This window comes from Peromyscus eremicus, chromosome 8a (genome assembly GCF_949786415.1).
Source record: "Peromyscus eremicus chromosome 8a, PerEre_H2_v1, whole genome shotgun sequence".
Lineage (NCBI taxonomy): Eukaryota > Metazoa > Chordata > Mammalia > Rodentia > Cricetidae > Peromyscus > Peromyscus eremicus.
In genome coordinates, this window is record NC_081423.1 from 44,979,781 (window position 1) to 45,006,303 (window position 26,523).

The 26,523-nt window shown below is 39.6% G+C and overlaps 1 protein-coding gene and 1 pseudogene across 1 annotated transcript in view; one reads left to right on the forward strand and one right to left on the reverse strand.

Annotated features, from left to right (window-relative positions):
• The window catches only part of Ulk2 (unc-51 like autophagy activating kinase 2), an 89,929-nt gene that overhangs the window by 36,774 nt on the left and 26,632 nt on the right, over window positions 1-26,523 (reverse strand). The window contains exons 10-14 of the mRNA XM_059270858.1: window positions 25,778-25,860; window positions 24,035-24,082; window positions 22,846-22,934; window positions 17,629-17,800; window positions 3,689-3,749 (exon numbers count right to left, since the gene is read on the reverse strand). Of these exons, the coding sequence (XP_059126841.1) occupies window positions 3,689-3,749; window positions 17,629-17,800; window positions 22,846-22,934; window positions 24,035-24,082; window positions 25,778-25,860 (453 nt within the window). The remainder of the gene's footprint in view (window positions 1-3,688; window positions 3,750-17,628; window positions 17,801-22,845; window positions 22,935-24,034; window positions 24,083-25,777; window positions 25,861-26,523) is intronic.
• On the forward strand, window positions 1,160-2,083 carry LOC131917192 (upstream stimulatory factor 1-like; annotated as a pseudogene).

Here is a 26,523-nt window from a genome sequence, read left to right on the forward strand (position 1 = left end):
AAGTTCCAGGACAGGCTCCAAAGCTACTCAGAGAAACCCTGTCTTGAACCCCCTGCCAAATGTAGACATTCAGAAAAGACTTTTCCTGATTAAAAAAAAAAAGACACGCCAGGTGGTGGTGGTGCACACCTTTAATCCCAGCACTTGGGAGGCAGAGGCAGGCGGATCTCTGTGAGTTCGAGGCCAGCCTGGTCTACAGAGTGAGTTCCAGGACAGGCACCAAAACTACACAGAGAAACCTTGTCTCGAAAAACCATTAAAAAAAGACACTAAATAGTAATATGAAGCCATAAAAACATATATAGGTTGGCCTGGGTGTTAGCACACACCTTTAATCCCAGCACATGGGAGGCAGAGGTGGGAGGATCCATGTGATTTTGGGTCCAGCCTGGTCTACATTTCAGCTCCAGGACAGCCAGGGTTACATAGAGAGAGCCTGTCTTTTAAAAAAAAAGGAGGGGGAGTCTATCAAGGTATAGGTAAACATGTGGACAAATATACAATTCTGTATTACTATATTGGATTTATCAATTAAATTTAAATTGCTATGCAGAATTAATTGGCAAAAACACAAATTTCTATAAACCAATATCAATGGGCACACAGCATATAAATAAAGATATATTCCTACCAGGTAGTGGTAGCACAGCTGGGTGGTGGTGCACGCTTTTAATCCCAGCACTCAGGAGGCAGAGGTAAGTGGATCTCTGTGAGTTCGAGGCCAGCCTAGTCTACAAGTTCCAGGACAGCCAGGGCTACACAGAGAAACCCTGTCTTGAAAAAACAAAAAGGGGGAAAAAAGATATACTCCCAGGAAGTGGGGGAAATCAGCTGCAACATCGGTCACTCGACTGAGTGCCAGGGTTAATCAGGCTGCATAACAATGAGAATATACTTAACCTACTGCACTATAAGCTTTGACGTAGTTAAGAGGATAGAGTTTATGCATTTGTTATCATAATCTGTTTTAAGATGGCTGCAGGCTGCAATTGTGCATGAGCAGCTGTCTATGGAGAGACCTAGATTCAAAGAGGGAGACTACCGCCAGGGGAAATTGGCGACTAAAGCGGCCTGAATCGGATTTAGCACTCAGGCCTTTGAGTCGGGAGATACGAAGACTTCCAAAAACAGACCAGTTCCTCGGATGAGCCCCTCAGAGATGAAGGGGCAGCAGAAAACAGCTGAGACCAGAGAGGGACAGTGCAGATTCAGGAAGGTGCAGTGGCTACTGGAGAGGACCCAACTAGTGTAGCTATCGCCAGCATCCAGTCAGCTGCTACTTCTCCGACCCCAACGTCAAGGACGTCTTCTGAACAGAGAGTGGGGGCCAGGTGAAGTAGAGGGTGATCAAGGAGTCTGAAGGGCAGCTGGATGGCCAGACAGAGGGTACTGGTGCCATCAGTGGCTACCCTGCCCCACACTCTATGACCCAGGCAGTGATCCAGGGTGCTTTCACCAGTGACGATGCAGCTGACACAGAGGGAAGAGCTGCTGAAACACTTTATACTTACTTTCCCAGCACTGCAATCTGGGAGTACAACTGCTGTTGTTACCACCCAGGGCTCAGAGGCACTTTTGGGGCAGGCAGCCCCTCCCAGTAACAGTCAGTTCTTTGTGATGATGTCACCACAAGAAGTATTGCAGGGAGGGAGCCAGCGTTCAATTGTCTCCAGGACCCACCCTTATTTCCCATAGTCAGAGGCTCCCAGGACAACTCAAAATGAGAAACGCCGGGCTCATCATGAGTGGAGCGCTGCCGCCTGGACAAGATCAACAACTGGATTGTGCAGCTGTTCAAAGTCATCCCAGACTGCTCTATGGAGAGCACCAAGTCTGGCCAGAGTAAAGGTGGAATCCTATCCAAAGCCTGTGATTACATCCAGGAGCTGCAGCAGAGCAACCACCGTTGTCTGAAGAACTGCAGGGGTTAGATCAACTGCAGCTAGACAATGATGTGCTTCAACAACAGGTGAAAGACCTTAACAAGAACCTGCTACTACGCGCTCAGTTACCGCATCATGGATTAGAGGTCATCATCAAGAATGACAGCAACTGCCGGTCGGTGGTGGCGCACGCCTTTAATCCCAGCACTCGGGAGGCAGAGGCAGGCGGATCTCTGTGAGTTTGAGGCCAGCCTGGGCTACCAAGTGAGTTCCAGGAAAGGCGCAAAGCTACACAGAGAAACCCTGTCTCGAAAAACCAAAAAAAAAAAAAAAAAAAAAAAAAAAGAATGACAGCAACTAACTATGGGGATTTGGGGGCTTTGGGCCCTAGAACTGCAGAGAGCCCAGAGCAACAGGCTAATCCCATGCCCCTTTCCTTCACTGCCTACTTCTGGCAGGGACCGGGGCAGTCTGGCAAGCGTGACTTTGAACTGAGGCCCTGTGGTGTGTCAGTCTGCAGTGAGTGGTGTGAAACACAAAGTGGACGTGTACTGACAGCCTTGCCTGCTCCCACTGTGTAGTCCCTGGGCCCTTGTGCTCCTTTTGCACACTGCATGTGCTCTACCATGGACACTGGACACACTGAATCTGGGCTTGCCTTGTGCTTGCTTAGAGTGCCCAGCAGAGGGTCTGTGCACACTCTCTGGGTCCAGCACTTGCACTGGCTCTTCCTTTCCTGGAGCAGAAGTTAAGATATGCACCTGATTACTCTGGGGAGCAGGCTTATTCAGGAGGTGGGGAAGGATGCTAGGTGGCTGCTATCCCATGAATAGTAGAGGGGCCAGTGAGCAGCTGGGCCTCTGCAGAAGTCTCTGAAGGCAGGGAGAAAGATAGGCAGGGGCTCACTGAGAGCCTTCCCCTTCTGGGGATGGTTCTTTTTATTTCTTTTCTTTTTCTTTCTTTCTTTCCTTTTTTTTTTAAAGATAAAATTGTTTAGAGCCACAAATAAAATGTTTTAATGGGTTTAGAGCCACAGGGCTGTAATCCTAGCCACTTTGGAAGCTGAGGCAAGATTTCTAGTTCAAGGCTGCCTGGATAACATAGAAACTGTCTTAAAATGAAAACCAAAAAATAAGCGGGGAATACAGCTCAGTGGCACAGAACTTCCCTACCATGTGCAAGGCTCTAGATTTAAACTCTAGCACTGCAAGTACATACATAAACACATAAAGGAAAACTATTATTTTTTCTTTTATAAAATTGTTAGCTTTTCCTAGTAGTGCAAGCCTGCTCAAGAGACAAGACAGAAGAAGTGCAAGTTCAAGGTCAGCTTGAGCTTCCATGAGTTCAAGTCCAGCCTAGGCAACTTAGCAAAATGCTATCTCAAAATAAGAAAAAAAAAATTGTAATGGGCTGGGTACACAGTTCAATAGCAGTGTCTGAGGTGTTAGGTTCAATCCCCAGGCTCAAAATGAATGAACAACAAAACAAAAACCAAGCTCCCAAAATAGTATATATGCATGTTATACACATGAATGTATACATGTGTAAATCAAGAACAAAATTTAGTAAAGTCACAAAAATAACAAAATATGAAAAATGTTTCTTAAATTAAAATGTGAACTTCTGATCATCCTGCTTCCACCTTCCAAGTGCTAAGATTACAATGGTGTGCCACAGTATTCACCTACGTGCTCCTGCAGTGGAACCTCGGACTCTGTGCAAGCTAGGAAAGCATTCTACCAACTGAACACATCTCTGGGCCCCAAATATGAAAACTCTTCTGGTAAAATATATAAACATACCCTCCACACATGAAGAATTCATTTGAAGCACGTCTGGCAGCAGTCCCCATCGGCATATCATCTGAAAGAAAGAAAGAATCAACTCGTTATACCACATGTTTTAGAGAACGGAAATCTCTTCCAGCATGATGATTTAGAAATAACCTGAATACAATATGAATTTATTCCCCATTTTTTGGGTTTTTTTTTGGGGGGGGGGGTCATTTGTTTTAGTTTCTTAGACACAGTCTCTCTACATCTGACTGTCCATGAACTCATTATGTAGACCAAACTGGCCTCAAGCTCATAGATACCTGCCTCTGCCTTCCCAATTGCTAGGATTAAAGGTATGTGCCACCATACCAATTTAATTCTTAGGTTTTGATTTCTTCCATGAGAAATAGGTTCTTCTTTATGGCTTTAGGCAAATTCACCACTCTAATTTCTCCTGGCTGAATCTGAACTGCAGGCCTGGCAAAGACCCTCTTGTCTGGGTGTTTGTAGGCTGTGGCTGGGCATCACCCAGCATAGTCCATGATCTTTTTCTGAGTTAAAGGTACGTATGTGTTGCTATGTTAATGTCTTTCTTCACTATTTACCATGTACAAAAACCATGCTATTATTTTTATCAGGTTACTTTTTATAGATCACTGAGAAGAAGTGTTGAATACTATGTCCCCAATATCATTTTGCCCAGGGGCTCTGTGATTTCCTTTCCTTTCCTAGGCTTGTGTAATTTTGTGTGTTGTGTGTGTGTGGTAATTCTGTGTGTTGTGTGTGTGGTTCTTGGTTGTTGTTGAGATGTGTCTCACTGTGTTGCTCAGACTAGTTTGAAAGTCACAGACTCAAGGGTCCTTCCCACATCATGATCTGCCCTGCCTTTCCTTCCAAGCTGTATCTGGGACTTCAGGTATGTATCACCATGCTGAGCTTGCTTTTACACTCTTGGCTTTTTGAGACAGATTCTCCTGATGGCTTAATGACTTTCACCACACAATTTGCACAGAATATATACATTATATTATACTTTAACTGGTTATAAAACAAAGTATAGCTCAACAGAATGCTGGAGTACCCATCCTTTTTATAATACTTCTGTCAGATTCTGCATAGCTTGTTGAATAAGAAATTGTTCTTTTGAATGCAGTAGCAGATACCACAGGCCATCTTCATCTTCTTGCCTATCTTTTATATATATCAGTTCCACACAGTTGAGAACTTGGGCCTGTCACTGTTATACTCACTACATCACATTATCCTATGTCATTCTATGTGATGTTAAATAACAGTTGATTAAATAATATATTTTTGAAAAAAAAATGGGCTGGAGAGATGGCTCAGAGGTTAAGAGCACTGGCTGCTCATCCAGAGGTCCTGAGTTCAATTCCAAGCAACCACAAGGTGGCTCACAACATCTATAATGAGATCTGATGCCCTCTTCTGGCATGCAGGCATACATGCAGATGTAACATGGTATATGTAATAAATAAATAAAGATGTATAAATACATCTTTAAAAAAAAACATGCTGATAATCTATACTCAAAAAGAAAGGGGAGTTACCAAAACTCCTGTGAATGATCCTTATAAGAAACTGAGTACTGCATTTATTTGGAACATCTCAAGCCCAGCTCTCATGAACTTATAGCCTAGAAGTCAAAGAAATTCTAGGATATAGAGAAATAATATCAGGTAGTGATAAGGAGGTCTAGGGAAACTAAATGAAGGCAATGAACAGAAAGTCGTGGAGCAAGACAGACGTCTACTTAAAGCCTCAAACAGACCCTGTGTAGAAATAAGGAAACTGGAAGAGGCAGAAATGTACACTTGAGGTCAGAGAGACAGCTCAGTGATTAAGAACATCTATTGCTCTTCCAGAGGACCCAAGCTTGGTTCCCACACCCACATCAGGCAGCTCACAACCGTCTGTTACACTAGATCCAGAGGATCCAATACTCTGGACTGGCCTCCTCAAGCACTGCATTCAAGTGCACAACCTTCTCCCACCTACATATACAAGTAATTAAAAACAAAATCTAAAAAAAAAAAAGACACACACACACATTCATGTTTCATAAATGTACTTTGTTTTTTAAGTTTTGAGTTTGAAACTAAGTAATTATAAAACAAAATTAAATCAAAAGAAATAAGAAATAATCCCTAGAAACCAAAAGTAGTATGAAGCAAGGAATTTAACTACATATCAACTTGGTAACTTAATCACAAAGTGGGAAGATATTTCAAGTGACTTAGGTCTGAATAATTTGTATATCCCTAAAAACAAAAGGCTCCAAAAGGAAGATCTCCAATAGCTTTTAGTAATTATATTTAAGTCCTATTTATATTGTCCTACGATCTCACACTAGGACTTTGAAACCTCACAGGCAAAAGGAGACAAATAAGAACCTGTACTTAACAGGCAAGGAGAGGAGAAAAGCTTACTACCATAGAAATGTACAAGCTGGGGCTGGTTTTGGTTCAATACTCTTGTATTTACCCCCGCCACACACACACACAAATACACACACTCAGGAAGGTAGTACACTCCTCTTGAGAATATGCCTCACAAAGGGAAAAAGAACAAGAAAGAAACTAAGGAAGGGAGGGAGGAAAGGAAGAAGGGAAGAAAGTAAATCAGAAAGCTGATGGGTAAGACTAGGTTCTTTTCTTGTTTGTTTTTTTTAAGATTAGGTTCTTTTTCATCTACTTGACCCAAGGAAACAGAATGATTAACTCAGAAATAAATCACTTTACATCACAGAACCCTAAAAGGCTTTAAATAACTAGCGATACCAGATGACTATACCTTTCAAAGTAGGACCAAAGACAGATTATCTGAAAGTTTGGTTTAAAAAGACAGGCTGATCTCCGTGGGACCAGACCAGAACGGATCTGAACCTTCGGTCTGAGGCCAACCCAGGGCCCAGCTGCTGATCCTGCGAAACCCAACAACATGGAGGTGTTGGTGAGACTACCCTGCTCAGCTGAGATCCATTTGGGAGAGGATTCAGAATCCTACAGTCTGCAGTCTGAGGAAACAAGATCAGCTGAGGAGTTGACGAATGAGCAAAATGTGACCTGAGAACACAAAAGAAGGCGCTGCCCAGCCACCGAATCAGATCACCAGAATCATAAGCCTACTCTACACCGACGGGGGACAGGTAAGCCCCCATCTCCGGACTGGCAGATCAGGTCTCTAGCCCCTAGGCCCCAGCCATCGGAGCTCCAGGGACCAGATAGCTAACTTTCCCTGCTCCCCCCCAAAAAAACAACCAACCAACCAACCAAACAAAAACAAACAAACCAACCCCTACGAACCTAACAACCACGGAAACCATAAGCACCAACTGGGAACAACTGCTCCCTGAGACAGAACCCACTAACACTGATTGGGCTAAGCTGCTCCCAAAGAAACAGAGCCCAACAGCACCGATTTGACCAAGAACTTCTAGTGGACCAAGACTAACAATTGGAACAAGAGAGGCACCTTCAGACACAGACACTGCCTGCACCGAGCAGAGGAAGAGATGAGTAGATGCCAGTGCAAAAATACAGGCAACAACATACAGACCTATATGACAACATCAGAACCTAGTGATTCTACACCTGCAAGACCTGAACATACCAAGGCAGAAGAAATAGAAGAAATCAATCCTAAACATGACTTTAAGAAGATAGAGGCCCTTAAAGAAGAAATTAAAAATTCCCTTAAAGAGGAAATAAAAAATTCCCTTAAAGAAATGGAAGAAAAAACAAACAAAAAAATTGGAAGAAATCAAAGAAAATCAAGAAAAAGTAATTACACAGATGAAGGAAACAATTCAAGATTTGAAAATTGAAATTGGGACAATAAAGAAAACACAACTGAGGGAATGCTGGAAATAGAAATCCTGACTAAACGAACAGGAATTACAGAAACAAGCATAACCAACTGAATGCAAGAGATGGAACAGAGACTCTCTGACACAGAAGACACAATACAGAAAATAGATCCATCAGTCAAAGAAAACACTAAAGACAAAAAAGTCGTAACACAAAACGTCCAAGAAATTTGGGACACCATGAAAAGACCAAACCTAAGAATAATAGGGATAGAAGAAGAAGAATACCAACTCAAAGGCACGGAAAATATATTCGACAAAATCATAGAAGAAAACTTTCCTAACCTAAAGAAAGAAATACCTATGAAGATACAAGAAGCTTACAGAACACCAAATAGGCTGGATCAAAAAAAAAAAAAAAAAAAGTTCCCTCGCCAATAATAATCAAAACACTAAACATACAGAACAAAGAAAAAATATTAAGAGCCACAAAAGAAAAAGACCAAGTAACATATAAAGGCAGACCCATCCGAATAATACCTGACTTCTCAATGGAGACTATGAAAGCTAGAAGGTCCTGGGCAAACGTTATGCAGACACTAAGAGACCACGGATGCCAACCCAGACTATTATACCCAGCAAAACTCTCAATCACCATAGGTGGAGTAAACAAAATATCCCATGATAAAACCAGATTTAATCAATACCTGTTTACAAATCTAGCCCTATAGAAAGCACTAGAAGGAAAAATCCAACCTAAAGAAGCTAAACACACCCACAAAAACTCAAGCAATAGATAATCTCACATCAACAAATATCAAAGAAGGAAAGTGCAACACAAAAAATAACAGAGGAATTAACTATCAATGGTCATTAATATCCATCAATATCAATGGTCTCAACTCACCTATAAAAAGACACAGACTAACAGAATGGATAAGAAAACAGGATCCATCCTTCTGCTGCATATAAGAAACACACCTTAACTTCAAAGACAGACACTATCTCAGAGTAAAGGGCTGGGAAAAGGCTTTCCAATCAAATGGACCTAAGAAGCAAGCTGGTATAGCTATCCTAATATCTAATAAAATAGACTTCAAACTAAAATCAATTGAAAGAGATCAGGATGTACACTACATATTTATCACAGGAAAAATCCACCAAGATGAAGTCTCGATTCTGAACATTTATGCCCCAAATACAAAGGCATCCACATTCATAAAAGAAACATTACTAAAGGTTAAATTGCACATCAAACCCCACACATTAGTAGAGGGAGATTTCAACACACCACTCTCACCAAAAGACAGATCTACCAGACTGAAACTTAACAAAGAAATAAAGGACCTAACAGATGTTATGACTCAAATGGACTTAATAGGTAACTACAGAACATTCCATCCTAACACAAAAGAATATACCTTCTTCTCAGTACCCCAAGGAACCTTCTCAAAAATTGACCACATGCTTGGTCACAAAGCAAATCTCAACAGACACAAAACCATTGGAATAACCTCCTGTATCTTACTGGACCACCATGCCTTAAAATTAGATTTCAACAACAACAGAAATTATAGAAAGCCTACAATCTCATGGAAACTGCATAATGCCCACCTGAAACACCAACGGGTCAAGGAAGAAATAAAGAAATTAAAGATTTCCTAGAATTCAATGAAAGTGAAAGTACAACATACCCAAACTTATGGGACACTATGAAAGCAGTGCTAAGAGAAAAATTCATAGCTCTAAATGCACACATTTTAAAAGAAGAGGGAGAAATCTCATACCAATGACTTAACAGCACAACTGAAAGCTCTAGAACAAAAAGAAACAAATTCACCCAGCAGAAATAGACACCAGGAAATAATCAAATTGAGAGCTGAAATCAATGAAATAGAAACCAAAAGAATAATACAAAAAAAAAAATCAATGAAACAAAGAGTTGGTTCTTTGAAAAAATCAACAAGATAGACAAACCCCTAGCCAAATTAACCAAAAGGCAGAGAGAGAGAGAGCATCCAAATTAACAAAATCAGAAATGAAAAGGGAGACATAACAACAGACAACGAGGGAATCCAGAGAATCATCAGGTCATACTTCAAAAACCTGTACTCCACAAAATTGGGAAATATGGAAGAAATGGACAATTTTCTGGATAGCTACCACATACCAAAGTTAAATCAAGACCAGATAAACTATTTAAATAAACCAATAACCCCTAAAGAAATAGAAACAGTCATCAAAAGTCTCCCAACCAAAAAAAGCCCAGGACTAGATGGTTTCAGTGCATAATTCTACCAGATTTTCAAAGAACTAATTCTAATACTCTTCAAATTGTTCCACACAATAGAAACAGAAGGAACATTACCAAACTCTTTTTTATGAGGCTACAATTACCCTGATACCCAAACCACACAAAGACCCAACAAAGAAAGAGATTAACAGACCAATCTCCCTCATGAATATTGATGCAAAAATACTCAACAAAATATTGACAAACCGAATCCAAGAACACATCCAAAAAATTATCCACCATGACCAAGTAGGTTTCATCCCAGGGATGCAAGGATGGTTCAACATACAAAAATCTGTCAATGTAATACACCATATAAACAAACTGAAAGAAAAAAATCCACATGATCATCTCATTAGATGCTGAAAAAGCCTTTGACAAAATCCAACACCCCTTCATGATAAAGATCTTAGAGAGATCAGGAATACAAGGAACATTCCTAAACATAATAAAGGCAATTTACAGCAAGCCAACAGCCACCATCAAATTAAACAGAGAGGAACTCAAAGTGATTCCACTAAAATCAGAAACAAGACAAGGCTGTCCACTCTCCCCGTATTTATTCAATATAGTACTTGAAGTTCTAGCTAGAGCAGTAAGACAACAAAAGGAGATCAAAGGGATACAAATTGGAAAGAAGTCAAACTTTCACTATTTGCAGATGATAAGATAGTATACATAAATGACCCCAAAAATTCTACCAGGGAACTCTGACAGCTGATAAACTCCTTCAGTAAAGTGGCAGGATACAAGATCAACTCAAAAAAAACCAGTAGCCCTCCTATACACACATGATAAAAGGGCTGAGAAAGAAGTCAGAAACATCACCCTTTACAATAGCCACAAATGATATAAAATACCTTGGGATAACACTAACTAAACAAGTGAAGGACCTTTTTGATAAGAACTTTAAATCTCTAAAGAAAGAAATTGAAGAAGATATCAGAAAATGGAAGGATCTCCCATGCTCATGGATAGGTAGGAGTAACAGTAAAAATGGCAATCTTACCAAAAGCAATCTACAGATTCAATGCAATCCCCATCGAAATCCCAACACAATTCTTCACAGACTTGGAAAGAAAAATACTCAACTTCATATGGAAAAACAAAAGACCCAGTGTAGCTTGAGTTTTTCTGCCTTGCCCACAGTCAGGACAAATCTCTCTCACCCACCAGTCCCACAGCCGCTCAGACCCATCCAAGTAAACACAGAGACTTATATTGCTTACAAACTATATGGCCGTGGCAGGCTTTTTGCTAACTGTTCTTATATCTTAAATTAATCCATTTCTATAAATCTATACCTTGCCACGTGGCTCGTGGCTTACTGGCATCTTCACATGCGGCTTGTCATGGTGGCGGCTGGCAGTGTCTCCCTCCCCAGCTTCCTGTTCTCAATTCTCCTCTCTGTTAGTCCCGCCTATACTTCCTGCCTGGCCACTGGCCAATCAGTGATTTATTTATTGACCAATCAGATCAGCAACACATTTGACATACAGACCATCCCACAGCAACCCAGGATAGCTAAAAGAATCCTGTATAATAAAGCAACCTCTGGAGGCATCACCATCACTGACATAAAGATCTACTATAGAGCTATAGTAATAAAAACAGCTTGGTACTGGTATAAAAACTGACATACAGACCAATGGAATCGAATTCAAGACCCTGACATTAACCCACGCACATATGAACACCTGATTTTTGACAAAGAAGCCAAAACTATACAATGGAAAAAAGAAAGTATTTTCAACAAATGGTGCTGGCATAACTGGATGTTAATATGTGAAAGATTACAAATAGATCCATATCTGTAACCATGCACAAAACTCAAGTCCAAGTGGATCAAAGACCTCAACATAAATCCAGTTACACTAAACTTAATAGAAGGGAAAGTAGGAAGTACTCTTGAATGCAATGGCACAGGAGAACACTTCCTAAATATAACACCAGCAGCACAGACACTGAGCACAACAATTAATAAATGGGACCTCTTGAAAATGAGAAGCTTTTGTAGGGCAAAAGACACAGTCAATAAGACAAAAAGACAGCCTACCGAATGGGAAAAGATCTTCACCAACCCCACATCTGACAGAGGACTGATCTCCAAAGTATATAAAGAACTCAAGAAACTAGACAGCAAAATACTGAACAATCCAATTAAAAAAATGGGCTAAAGAGCTAAACAGAGAATTCTCAAAAGGAGAATCACAAATGGCTGAAAGGTATTTAAAGAAATGCTCAACATCCTTAATCATCAAAGAAATGCAAATCAAAATGACTCTGAGATACCACCTTACACCTGTCAGAATGGCTTAGACCAAAAACATTAATGACAGTCAATGTTGGAGAGGATGAGGAGCAAAGGGAACACTCCTCCACTGTTGGTGGGAATGCAAACTTGTACAACCACTGTGGAAATCAGTATGGCAGTTGCTCAGAAAATTGAGAATTGATCTACCTCAAGACCCAGCCATACCACTCTTGGGCATATACCCAAGGAATGCTCAATCATACCACGAAGATACGTGCTCAACTATGTTTATAGCAGCACTATTTGTAATAGCCAGAACCTGGAAACAACCTAGGTGCCTGTCAACTGAAGAATGGATTAAGAAAATGTGGTACATATACACAATGGAGTACTACTCAGCAGAGAAAAACAGTGACAGCATGAAATTTGCAGGCAAATGGATCGAACTAGAAAATATCATCCTGAGTGAGGTAACCCAAACCCAGAAGAACAGACATGGTATGTACCCACTCATAAATGGATTCTAGATATAAAACAAAGAACAATCAGACTGTAACCTACAGAATCAGGGAAGCTATATAGCAGGGGGGACCCTAGGATGACTGTGGTTTTACTCAATTACTGGGCAAGCCTCAATCAAACATTTCACTATTAGGATAAGAATTTATACTGTATCAAGCTGATAATAGAAAAATAAATAAATAAATAAAAATGGGAAAAAAAGACAGGCTTGCAAGTTGGCTCAGCAGGTAAGGATGCTTGCCACCAAGCCTGAAGATCTGAGTTCAAGCCCCAGGGCCCACATAGAAGGAGAGAACTGACTTCTGAAAGCTGTCCTCCAACCTTCACAAACATATATATATATATATATATACATAAATAAATTCAATAGAAAACAAAGCCGGTTATGATGGCACACACCTTTATTTCAGCACTTGGGAGGCTGAGGCAGGCAGATCTCTGAGTTTGAGGCGAGTCCAGTCTACAGAGCTAGTTCTAGGACAGACAGAACTACACAGAGAAACCCTGTCTTGAAACAAAAACAAACAAACAAAAATTAAAGTTAGAATACAGTAAATAATAGCATATTAGAATTTTTGGTAAATGAGCAGATTATAACTGTTTATGTTGTGGAGGAAAAGATGTTACTGGGAGAATATAGTTATGTTTCATTATGGTAACCATTTTACTAGGTATGCTTACTGTCAAAATATCCTATACCTTAAATGTAACTATTGCATTTACTTTAAACTATACAGAGGGAAGAGCAGCTGAAGCAGTCCTCTCCAGTTTTCTGTAGACAGCAATGCTCATCCACAACTAGGGCTGAAAACTGGATCTACGCACTTGAGACAGAGTCAGACTGCTCCTGTACTACAGAATGCACAAAGAATTAAGGTGAGATCACTACAGCTGCCGAGTGGTGGTGGCGCACGCCTTTAATCCCAGCACTCAGGAGGCAGAGCCAGGCAGATCTCTGTGAGTTCAAGGCCAGCCTGGGCTACAGAGTGAGTTCCAGGACAAGCACCAAAACTACACAGAGAAACCCTGTCTTGAAAAACCAAAATAGAGTACTACAGCTAAAATGACTGACAAGTTATTAAGTGAAATTTTATACTAACTCTTGAAACTACAGGCATTCATTATACACTAAAATACTACCAGGATTATATTCTTTAGGCAGAAGACCATGTCAGAGCAGGTTTCCACAAAGGAGATAGTCCAATGAGATGTCACAGCCATATATACCACTCAGTACGGACACTGAGGTAAGACACAGCTTTCTTTCTTTTTTCTTTTCTTTCTTGTGTGTGTGTTTTTATATTTATTTATTTATTTATTTGTTGTTTGTTTGTTTGTTTGAGACAGGGTTTTTCTGTGTAGTTTTTGGTGCCTGTCCTGGATCTCGCTCTGTAGACCAGGCTGGCTTCGAACTCACAGAGATCTGCCTGGCTCTGCCTCCTGAGTGCTGGGATTAAAGGTGTGCACCACCACCGTCCAGCTTATTTATTTATTTAGAGACAGGGTCTCACTATGTAGCTCTGGCTGTCCTGGAACTCACTATGTAGATCAGGCTGGCCTTGAACTCAGAGATCTGCCTGCCTCTGCCTCCCAAGTACTGGGATTAAAGGTGCACATCACTATGCCTGGCTAAAACACAGCTTTCAAGCTTCCATTGGTGGGTAGGTCTTTAATCCCAGCACTTGGAAGACAGAGGCAGGTAGATCTCTGAATTTGAGGACAGTCTGGTCTACAAAGCAAATTCCAGAATAGCCAGGGCTACACAGAGAAACCCTATCTTGAAAAACAAAACAAAACAAAAAAACAAAACCAAAAAAAAAAAACCAACAACAAAAAAGAATAACAAAACAAAATCTTAATTGCGTTTATTTTCTACTGTAGAATTAGCCAATGCTTTTGCTTTGTTCTATGAAGCAGAGTAAGCATTCCATAGACTGAGTAGTGAAAGTTGGCTTCACAGTCAGAAAGGGCTGAAGAAGGAAAAAACAAAACAAACAAACAAACAAGGAGCTATGGTTATTTACAAGTCACAGTCCTTGTAAGGTTTGAACAGGGTGACAGAGCATAGGAAGTATTAAGTAATTCCTTAGCATTGGGTTACTTGTATAACTCTCTCTCTCTTTATGTGAAAAGACAAAGCAAAGGGAGCTTAATTATGAGCCAGTTGAAACTGGATTGCCTGAGAAATTTAGCTGTTATCTCTCTGCAATTATAGAACTTCTGATTTCATGAAAGATCAGTTTCAGAATGATGCTGTGAAAGAAACTTCAGTGCGAATGACTTCATTCTGATTAGTCACGGAGTCTTAGTCCACAGGTTAGTGCAAAGCAATGACCTCCTGTAAGATTTAGCACTTTTCTGCTAAGTTCTTTATTTACTTGTCAGATTTTTAATTATAGGAGTTCTTATTTCATAGTGCAATATTTTGTTGTATACTCATAATTAAGAGGATGTATGGAGTTGAAGAGATGGCTCAGTGGTTAAGAGCACTGGTTATTCTTGCAGAGGGCCCAGATTCTGTTCCCAGCACCCACATGTTCACAACCATCCTTAACTCCAGCTCTAAGTGATCTAGTTCTCTTTTCCTGCTTCTGTAGGTGCCAGACATACAATGTGCCAGTCAGAACAATCATACTCATAAAATAAAAATAATAATAGCCGGGTGGTGGTGGAATATACCAATCCCAGAACTCAGGAGGCAGAGGCAGGTGGATCTTCGTGAGTTTGAGGCCAGCCTGGTCTACAGAGCAAGTTCCAGGACAGGTTCTAAAGCTATACAGAGAAACCCTGTCTTGAAAAACAAACAAAGTAAAAAAAAATAAAAATAATAAATCTTAATAAAATAATGAAGAATTTAACTGGGGTTGGAGAGATGACTCAGCAGTTAAAAACACTGACTACTCTTCCTAAGGACCCTGGTTTAATTCCCAGCACCCACATGGCAGCTTACAATTGTCTATAACTCCACTTCCAGGGGATCTGATGCCCTCATACAGACATACATGCAGGCAAAACACCAATTCATATGAAATAAAAATAAATAAATCATTTAAAAAATAATAGGGAATTTGAAGTATTCGAAGGGATTAAAGGTATGTGCCACCAGACCAGCTCACGCCAATTAAGACTTTAAACTGGGCCTGCTGCTAAAGCTGATGACCTGAGTCTGATCCTGGGGACCCAGAAGATAGAAGGAAGGAGATGACTCCTAAGGGTTGGTTGTCTTTTGACCTCCAGGCATGCAGGCACACACACTAAATAAATAGTAATTATCAGATCCCTCCATTTACTCGATCTACAAATTAACTGCGTGACGTAAAGCTAAATAAAAAAAAATAGATTTTAAAAAGAAAGTATCATAAATTGGACAGCATAACAGAGATCAGAGGCCCAACCTCTTGACACTGATACTTCACAGAGACAAATTCTGCACTCATAATTTACAAGGTACCCACTCATATTTTATAAAGGTGCCTGTACACAGATACCTATAATACATTTTAAATACTGAAATTTCAGAAATAATTTATTGTAAATGAGTAGGGAGATAGGCAAACGGAGTTTGAGTTGTTCTGTAAAACTGAAGCATTAAGATGAACTAATCACATGACTAGACATGCATCCAGATGCATAACAAAAATAGGAACAAAAACTAGAGAAATAAGTACTGTATGACATTTACTTCAAGTGAAAAAAGACAGAAATACCATGTTTTATATGGGTCCAGGTACAGGCTAAAGGATTAGAACATCTATGGGAAGAATACATATCCTGAGGACTGAGAAGAGGAAAGGGACTTACATGTACTCGTAGTACTTGCCTATATTTAGAAAAGTAGTTTAAGGGCTGGCGAGATGGCTCAGTGGTTACGAGCACTCTCCGCTGTTCCAAAGGTCCTGAGTTCAATTCCCAGCACCCACACGGCAACTCACAACTGCCTGATGCCCTCTTCTGGTGTGCAGATGTATATGCTGACAAAGTACCCATATGAATGAATGAATACATAGATAAATAAATCTTTAAAAAAAACAAAGAAAAGTAGTTTAAAATAAATACAGCAGAATACTGACACATGCAAAAGCAGTATGTCATGGTGGGCGACTTGAGTTCCTGCTGTAGTACTGTTTTGAAACATTTCATAACTTTAAAGTTTTAATTACTTTTAATAAAGGAAGAACACCCCTGAACTACGGGATGATATTTAAAGGTAACCCTAATTTGCACAGCACCGATTCTAAACTGCATACCCGCTGTGGCCCCTGTTTTCCTTTCCCTTTCGGTTGTCCAGGCTGGGTTACGACCTTGCAAACGCACGTGCAAGCACACGGCCCGGGAGAAGCACCAGTAACTAAGTGGATGACAAGCAACTAAGCAGACCAAACGCAAACCTCTTCTGCACACAGGCAGCACCGATCTCTACCTCCCCAGACCTAACCACCGATCTCTAACTCCCCAGACCACATCATGGCTCTTTACCTTGTCAACAGTTCTGCCTAACGTCTCTTCTCCATGGGTTTTCTGACACTCTTCACCATTCTAATCAGCCCTGGCTAGGTTTATTTAATCTGGATTCTCTCCAGAACTTACTTCCTAAAAATTCTTCTAAAACTAAGTATGGTGGTACATACCCATAATAATCCCAGGGCTCAAGAGGCTGACACAGGGAGACTGCAAGTCTGATGTCAGCTAGGGGAAAATCCTGTCTCTCAAACAAACAATAACAACAAAAAGACCCCTCTAACTTTTAGATTTCTCTTTCCCCTCAAATGGACTCTTCCTTTACTTCATCTCTTTAAAGATACTTGCTCATTCTGCTTGCTTCTCTTTCTCTTTGGATGTAAACATAATGAGATTATTTCTTCACACATTTTCATTACCTTCAGGATTCAAAAATACTATCTTATAGAAAATCACTAACCTTATTTTAGAAAAGTAGGTATATAATTCTGATAATTCAAAACAACTAAACAAATGCCCATTTGTAAAGGTGCCCTACACAACAAGTTGAAATATAGAGGTTTAAATTTAGGAAATTAAAAAATATAATGTGTACAAGTAGAAAAGATTCTCACATGAGTGGTCTGACGAGATGTTGTGTGGAACCAAAACAAAGTCATCCGTGTCACAAGAAGAGTTCTTGCTACTATTACTGGCAGAATCTTTTGACACCTGTAGATAGTTGGGAGGACCCAATGGTGGGGAGGATAAGTTTTCTTCCTGAATATGCTGCATATCTGGAAGGGACTAAAATTAACAACATAAAATTAACACTGTCCTAACAATCAAATGCAAGTCAGAATAGCCTAAAGAGTATTGCTTTTATGAAAGTGGGAATAAATTTCCATCTAAGATTTCACAAAAAAAAATCTTTTCAGAAATCTTTCTTTCAGAAAAGCAGTTTAAAATGTTTGCAGAAAGACCTCTGAGACATTATTCCAAAAATGATTCTTAAAAACATAGCATTTATCACATGTACATGTCTAACTTGCCTGAAGCTATGAGAAGGTTGAGTTTTTATCACTACAACTTCCCCAGTCTCAGATCATGGCCTTGCAAAGCAGATACTAAGTAACTATTTACTTAACAACATAAAATGTCTAGTAACTTAATCCCATATTGTGAATAAAAAGTCTAGGCATACTTTAGAAAACATTGTACACAGAGAAGCAAAAGACTATATTATGTAAAAGAACAGACATACCAATATGGGTAATGTCTGTTAGACTACAAGTTTACACTCACAGAAAGATTTAGATAACCTAGCATATGGGTGTGTTCCTTTTTTGTTTGTTTTTAAAGGAGGAGGTGGTTTGTCTGTGGGAAATAGGACAAGAAAGAGAAGTATACAATTACATTTAAATGACTTAGGTATAAGCTCTCTGTATCTTTTGGCATTTGCCAAGTTCAAAGACTCTGGTGATAATGCTACTGAAACGCCTTGATTATACAATAGTTCTAAAACAATTAATTTAATAACTCGTGTTAAGTCGCTATGATTCCTGTTTACTTTTGGTATTTCAGAAAAGGAAAACAACAACAACAAAAAACAACCCTACACCATGCTCTTTAAACTCAAGCCTTAAATGCCCAATTCACTTCTACTGAGACTTTGAATATCACTTGGAAGGAAATAAGTCTCAAAGCACTTTACCACATCTGTTTGTGTTTATGTGTGTACATTTGGACACGTGTGAAGTTGTGTGTGCAAATGCAAAGGTCAAACTCTAATGTTGTTCCCCAAGAGTCATTCATCAGCTGTCCTGGAACTACATAGACCAGGTTGGCCTTGAATTTACAGAGATTCACCTGTCTCTGCCTCACAGGTCTGACATTAAAGGCATGGCCCTGACCCTCATTTTATTCTTTTAAAAGACTATTTACTTATTTAGATTTATGTGTATGTGTGTTTATGTGTTAGAGTTACAAGCAGTTGTAAGTTGCCCACCATGGATGCTGGCAATCTAGTTTAGGTCCTCAGGAAGAGCAGCAAGTGCCCTTAACTCCAAACCATCTCTCCAGCTCTCTCACCTTGTTTTGTTTGAAACAAGGTCTCTTGCTGAGACCTGTGGCAAATCTCCCTAGCCCCATGTTCTCATTTTGTGTGTCTCACGTATGTAATGAAAACTTCCCTTGCCATCCTTTTGAAGACCGTCTGAAGGTAGTAAAGTGAAGAGAAGATGAAGGACTAACATTACCAAGCATTAACTATGAACCAGACACTCTGCTCAGCTTAGCTCTAATTCTAACTGTATTCTGAACTCCATTTCACAACTAAATAAACTAAAAAATAAAACCTCAGAGGATTAGGTCATTTCCCCAATATTACACAACTAAAAGTCAGTGAAATTAAGTACCTAACTCTAATTTCTTGCCAGTGACTTAGACTGAAACATTGGAATTTCTTTCTCTGCTATCCAAAAGCACCTGCATCCACAACCACCCTGTCCTCCTTTCTTATCTTGTTCAAAGCAATGCTTCTCTTATATTCAAAGCTGACCTGTCTAGCCTACTCTGTATTCCATTTTATCTACCTCCTCATGGCACAGAGCAGATCCCAGCTTTTACATAAACATGTTTCATTTTTTTTTTTCATCTCAAATCCCCACACCCCTCTGATTACTATTCACTATGTATTCTGGTTGTCCTGGAACTCACTATGTAGACCAGGCTGGCCTTGAACTCACAAAGATCTGCCTGCTTCGGCCTCCCAACTGCTATGATTAAAGGTGTGTACTACTGTACCCAGCTTTTTTTCTTAAAATCACCTCTTCTTTATTTTTAATTTTGTTTTTGCAGGGGTAGGGATAGAACTGAGGGCCTCATACATGCATGCTAAATGCTCTACACTGGGCTACAGCCAGCCCTCCTCACTTTTAACAATTTTTCAGCAAATCTATCTTCACTTACTCAAATTCCTCACCTCACACATTCTGGACTTGGAAAATAAGAAAGGTAACTTGAGGGAAAGATCCTATCTGTGAAAAGTTACATGGTGTAACAATGCAAAATCCTTTTGAAAAACTTCTTTAAAGGGAACAACTGAACAAGAGAGCCTCCTGGACATCCTGTTCAGGTAGGGCCTTCTAAGGAAATACTTTCCCAAGTTCAGCCAGTCAGACACTCAGAGGCCACTACAGCTCTGGTCCAAGGGTACAGGTTCCACTGAAGTTGGCATCATCCACAAGCTACTGGTTTTTCAGGCATGAACAGGGAAGAGAGAGTGGGTAAAGGAGGTTTTGGGCAAGGTTTAAGGAAGCTGCTGAGGCCTAGGCGATACACAGAAGAGTCGGATTCCCTGCATGGAGCTCTTTAGGGGGCTGTGAATGAAGAAGCCATGAAAGTGAAGCTCTGATGGAGCCCAGACAGTACCACAGGAACCCTAGATAAAAGATATGAAGCTGTAGGGTTTGATGTTTGTCTTGACAGTTCGAGCCTTGCTTTGGCCCCCTATTTCCTTGATATTCTCATGTTTTTCCTCTGAAAAGGGAATGTTTACCCTGATCATTATATGTTGGAAGCACCTAACATTTTTTTTTTTTTAAATTTCACGGGGCTCACAGTAAAGAATGCCTTGATTCTTAGAGGACTTTGGACTTCAGAACAGTGTTGAAATGTTAAGACTATGGGGACTTTTAAAGTTTTTTTAAACTTTTAAAGGTAGAGTATTTTGCATTAAGAGATGACTATGAGCCAATGGTAGAATGTTATGGTTTGAATATAAAACGTCCCCCACTGGCTGATGTTTCAACACTTGGGCACTAGCTGATGGCACTGTCTTTGGAGGCTGTGGAACCTTTTGGCGATGGGACCTAGCTGACAATGTAGGCCATAGGTGTGCTCTTAAAAGTTATAGTTTGGCCCAAGGCCCTCTCTGCTTCCTGATCCACACAACCTTGGTCAAGTTCTTTCTAGCTGCTACAGCCTTAGGCAACTCTTGCCACCATCTTTCCCATCATAATAAACTGTATCCCTTTAAACTGTGAGCAAAGGGGGCTGGAGAGATGGCTCAGTGGTTAAGAGCACCGACTGCTCTTCCAAAGGTCCTGAGTTCAATTCCCAGCAACCACATGGTGGCTCACAACCACTTGTAATGAGATCTGGTGCCCTCTTCTGGCCTGCAGGGACACATGCAGGCAGAATACTGTATACATAATAAATAAATAAATAAATAAATAAATAAATAAATAAATAAATAAATAAATAAGAAAAAAAAAACGTGAGCAAAAATAAACGCTTCCTCTTCTTCCAGGCACTTTATCAGAGTAGCAAGAAAAGTAACTAATAAGTCTAGTGTTTGGTTCCCCCACCCCAAGTATTCTAGACAGATATAGGAACATGCATCTTTCTCTCCTCTTAAATTATCAAATTCACAGAAATGTAATGTAAGCCTTACTAACACATCACTTTTTCTATTTGGTTTATATGTGCAGAGCTGTGAAAGAAAGGGTTTTTTCTGGTTTTTGTTTGTCTTTTTTCTATTTTATTTTGGTACGTGTATATGTGTGCACAAGCGTGTATGCAAGTGTCCTCTGTGTGTGTGCATCTGGAGGTTGACTTCAGATCCCTTCTATCATTTGTCACCTTATTTTTTAAACCAGGTTCTCTCTAACCCCAGAGCTCACTGTTTTGGTTAGTCTGGTTGTTCTGCAAGCCTGTGGGGATCTACCTGTTTCTGAAACTGCATTGTGCCAGGGTTATAGGTCCACATGCCATCGTGCCCGGACTGTACATGGATGTGGGAGAGGTAAACTAAGGTCCTTATGCTTACACAGCCTACACTTTGACCACTGAACAAGCTTCTAGCCCCTATTTAATGGTTTTAAAACTAAAATTCATTTTTTAGCAATAAGCTTTGTTCCCCCATTTATTTTATCTATGGCTACTGGGTTTCTCATGAAAATAATAAATAGTAGTTGTCGCTGCCTGGAAATTTACTGAGTGTTAGATGAACAGTAAGGGCTTACATTCAGTTATCCCTGAGGTAAACAGCATTCATTTCACATATGAAGAAACAAGCTCAGAGAGATTAAGGCCCTCATCCCATTACCATGTCAATATGGGATACAGGAGCTTTCAAGCTTCGTCTTAAACTTTTAAGTTGTCTCAACTCGCTTAACACAGTTGCCTTCTTTTATGGTTCCCCTATCTTTCTGGCCAAACTTCGTGTCTACTTGGCTAATATGTGAAAGACAACAGCTGGCCCAAGAGCCCTCAGGGCCTTAAGCTGTAAAAAACGTCTCAAGATCACAAGGTGGTAATAGAGACTTGGAGATCAGCCTAACAACATGTAGAAAAGAACTAGGTAACACAGAACAAAACAGGAAGAAGAAACGACCAGAGAACCAGGAAGCAGCACTTAAACTGGAGAGGACACAGCCTTGAAGAATTAGCTGAAAAACTTCAGGAGACTTAAGGGGTTTGAGTGGCAGGGCTAGTAATCACTGTGAAGCCAGTAACATCCAGCTCCAAGGTTATTCCCCCACTCCTCAAATCCTATGGAATCTGAACACTTACAGTGTACAGTAATTATTTATTGCTTATCCACCTCTAACGAGTATTCTTTGTTTGCATGTACCCCTAAATTCCCACGTGGAACAAGAAGGTGGTAGTAACAATCACTGTTCTTACTGAAATTACACAGCTAAGAGAGCAAAGGGCCAAAGGTCCTGCTGGTCTACTTGATCCAACTCTGATGTCCTGTCTTCTAGACCTCAGCTGCATAGTAAACACACCCGCTAAAAGAACAAAAGCCCCAACTCTGAAATCATTTGTAATAAAACCCAACTTACTGGTGGAGAGGCAAAGCGACAAGATGGTGAGCTGCCACAGGAGCTTCCAGGGACAGGGCCAGCATACACAGGCACTGGGACTGGGCAAGCTGGGGAAGAAACACAGTCAAAAAACTATCTCTCTATAGTGGGTTGTAAGATCTGCCTACAAATCTTACAAGATCTCAAAAAACAACAATAACCTCATTTTAACCCAAAATTTGCATTCATCTATCCATTAGTGCTTCAATGCATGGAACAAAAAAATGCAACAAACTATTTAAGCAAGAAAAAAGCCAGGTGGTAGTGGCACACACATTTGATTCCAGCACTCACGGAGCAGATCCAGAGGTGGATCTCTGGGAGTTCAAGGTCAACCTGGTCTACAGAATTAGTTCCAGGACAGCCACACTGTTACATAGAGAAACCCTATCTCAGGACAAAAAAAAAAAAAAAAAAAAAAAATGGCTCACAGCAGGTAAAGGTACTTGTAGCCAACCTGACCACCTGAGTTCAAACCCTAGAACCCATGGTAGAAGGAACCCAATCAAGTTGTCCTTTAACTTCCACATGTGTGCACATGCACAAATATACAAACACACACAATAAATGAATACATGTAAGAGCAGGGAAGAGCACTAGTCTGGTTCCCAGCACCCACATCAGCTGCCTCACGTCCATCTGTAACTCCATCTCCAAGGGATCCAACCTTCCTGGGCACCTGCACTCATGTGTACATATCCATACACAAACACAAAGACATGCTTAAAAATAACAAAGAGAAATACTTTTATATCTTAATTAAAAAATTAAAAATTGACCAAAAATACAGAAATTGGGCTAGAGAGATGACTTAGCAGGTAAAGGTGCTTGCCACCATACCTGACAACCTGAGTTTGATCAGCAGGACCTACATGGTAGAAGGAGAGAACTGACTCCTGCAAGTTGTCCTCTGGGTGTGTATACACACACACACACACACACACACAATAAAACATAATTTTAAAATTTTAAATAAAAATGTAGCAGTTACTAAAACTTTTTCAATTTGGATGTAGAAAGAAAAACTGTTGTTGATCAGACAATTATAGGTATCTAGGGAATGCTCAAGGAATTTTTGAGAAACAATGAAAAATTAAATTTGTGTTCCAAAATATTAATTTTTTTATTTCAGCTTGCATACTCTCTGTAAGTAAAAATGGGTACTTACATTTTTTAACTGGAACTTGCTCAAGAAAAGGATGGCTGAAAAATGCTTCTGTAATGAAACATGAGAACACAACCTTTAAGAAAGACATTGGCTAGGGCTGGAGAGATGTCTTAGCCATTAAAGGCTAAGGCTCACAACTAAAAGATATTGACAACTACATGAATTAACAATGAGACCGCAAAAGAGGCAGAGAGAAATAGAAAATTATCAGAGCAAAGAAATGATATGGAATAGTAACTTCAAATATCAGAAGTGGTAAATATTTATGTTACTACTAAGACTTTATATAGGTATTTTTCTTCTTTCATTCCTTCTATATAAGACTACATAACACAACACTTAATACTCTGCACTGTGTTTAAATAACATAGGTGTACTGTGTGACAATTACAGCACATTACAAAGGACAAAATGGAATTACAACAGAAAATTAATGTTCTGTCTTTAGTGGAATTCAATTACCAGTTATATGAAGTAGACTGTGATAAGAAACACATAATCCCTGTATCAATCATTAAGAAAATAACTAATAAATTTAATAAGTCAATAAAGGAATTTAAGTGGTAATTAAAAATATCATGATTAATAAATATCACTCATTGGCTGACATTTCCTAGATTTATCCTCAACCTAGCTCTCGCCCAACATCCAAGTGCTCTCTGACATCTGCACTTAGCTATCCAGTGGTTATCACAAATGTAACAGATTTAATCAGTTTAATCAGATCTCTTCTGGTCCCCACAGTCCCCTCTATTCTACAGCTTTCCTATTTCTGTAACTCATGGAGTCATCTTTAAGTTTGTTTCTTTTTTTTTTTTTTTTTTTTTTTTTTTTTAGTTTTTTCGAGACAGGGTTTCTCTGTGTAGCTTTGCGCCTTTCCTGGAACTCGCTTTGTAGACCAGGCTGGCCTCGAACTCACAAAGATCTGCCTGCCTCTGCCTCCCAAGTGCTGGGGTTAAAGGCGTGCGCCACCACTGCCCGGCTAAGTTTGTTTCTTATCAAACCATTAGAAAAAACACTGAAACTCCTACATCTAGAAAGGTCCAGAATCCCAACTACTTCATACATCCTTCACTGCTATTATCCCAACTTAAGCTACACTCTGCTCTCAAATGAATTAACTCTCAGCCTTTTACTTTCCTGTCGCAACAGTTTGTTCTAAAGAAATAGCCAGATTGATACTTTTTTAAAACGTTAGATCAATTTTCCCCTGCTCAAAACCGAATAATTTCAAAAGACATTCAGTCTTTAAGTGGCCTCTTCATTGGATCTCCAGCTTCCATTCACGATCCCAGCTCAAAGCCTCCCCAACGATTTTTCCCTCTGCCGGAAATTCTCCTCCCACAGGTAGCAACACAACAGATCTTCATTCAGGGTTGGTTCTTTGTTCATATGACAGTGGACTACCTTATTTAAAATTTTAGTTCCTCACTCCACATCTCTTCCTTCTATTTCTGCACAGTACCTGGCACTGTCTAACACAACATACAATTACAGTTTATAATTTATTATCTCTCTTTCCTCCTCTAGACTATTGACTATATGAAGACACAGATTTTCTTTACTACTCTCTCTCACATTTCTGGAACATAATAAGCACTTGATGAATCTTTATTAAAATAGTGAAAAAAAAAGACAAAAGCGAAATGGACTTTTATTTTACTTTTATCTCTATGTAAATTATACAGTCTTTTCAGAAAATATAAAATTAGAAAATATGCAAAGTTTGAAGCTATTACTTACCAAAGTCCATTCTATCCTTTTGATTTCTCTGAAGCAAACCCAAAAGGAGATTAGCCAAGTAAGGTGATGTTTCTCTGGGAATACTGAAGTAAAAGATAATGTAAGTGGTGAGTTTATATGTATGAAAATGTATATACACACTTTCACAAATATTACATCTATAACAAGAAGCCCTGAAGAAGCTGCATACCGTCAAGTTGAGTGAGGAAAAAGGCACTATGCTAACTTTGATCATTTACCAGCAATTTGAACAGATCCCTCCATGTGTTGAACACTGTTACTTACAAGTATCTTCTAGAACAGAGAGCCTGAGTTTTAACACAACTTGTATTAACAGTTGCATAAGAGTCTCTAAAGAAAAAAACAAAACAAAAAAAAAACTCCTCCAGGTCTGTGTAGAAAAGGGCAAAGCTTAATGAAATACAATTGACAGGGAATACAATTCCAAAAGCCAGTATTAAAATAGCAAAGCAACTGAAAAATAGGAACAGAACAGAAATATATATGCCAGGGGATACAAATCAGTAAAAGATACTAGGGCAAATAAAGATGAGCCAACTTCATTAATGAGGAGAATAATATAAGTTAAAACAGCTAATTGGCAGGAGGATGTCTGTTAGTTGGAGGCCAGTCTGGGCTACAGAGTAAGTTCCAGGACAGGCTCCAAAGCTACACAGAGAAACCCTGTCTTGAAAAACCAAAAAATAAATTAAATTAAAAAAAAGAAAGAAAGAAAATATCTAATT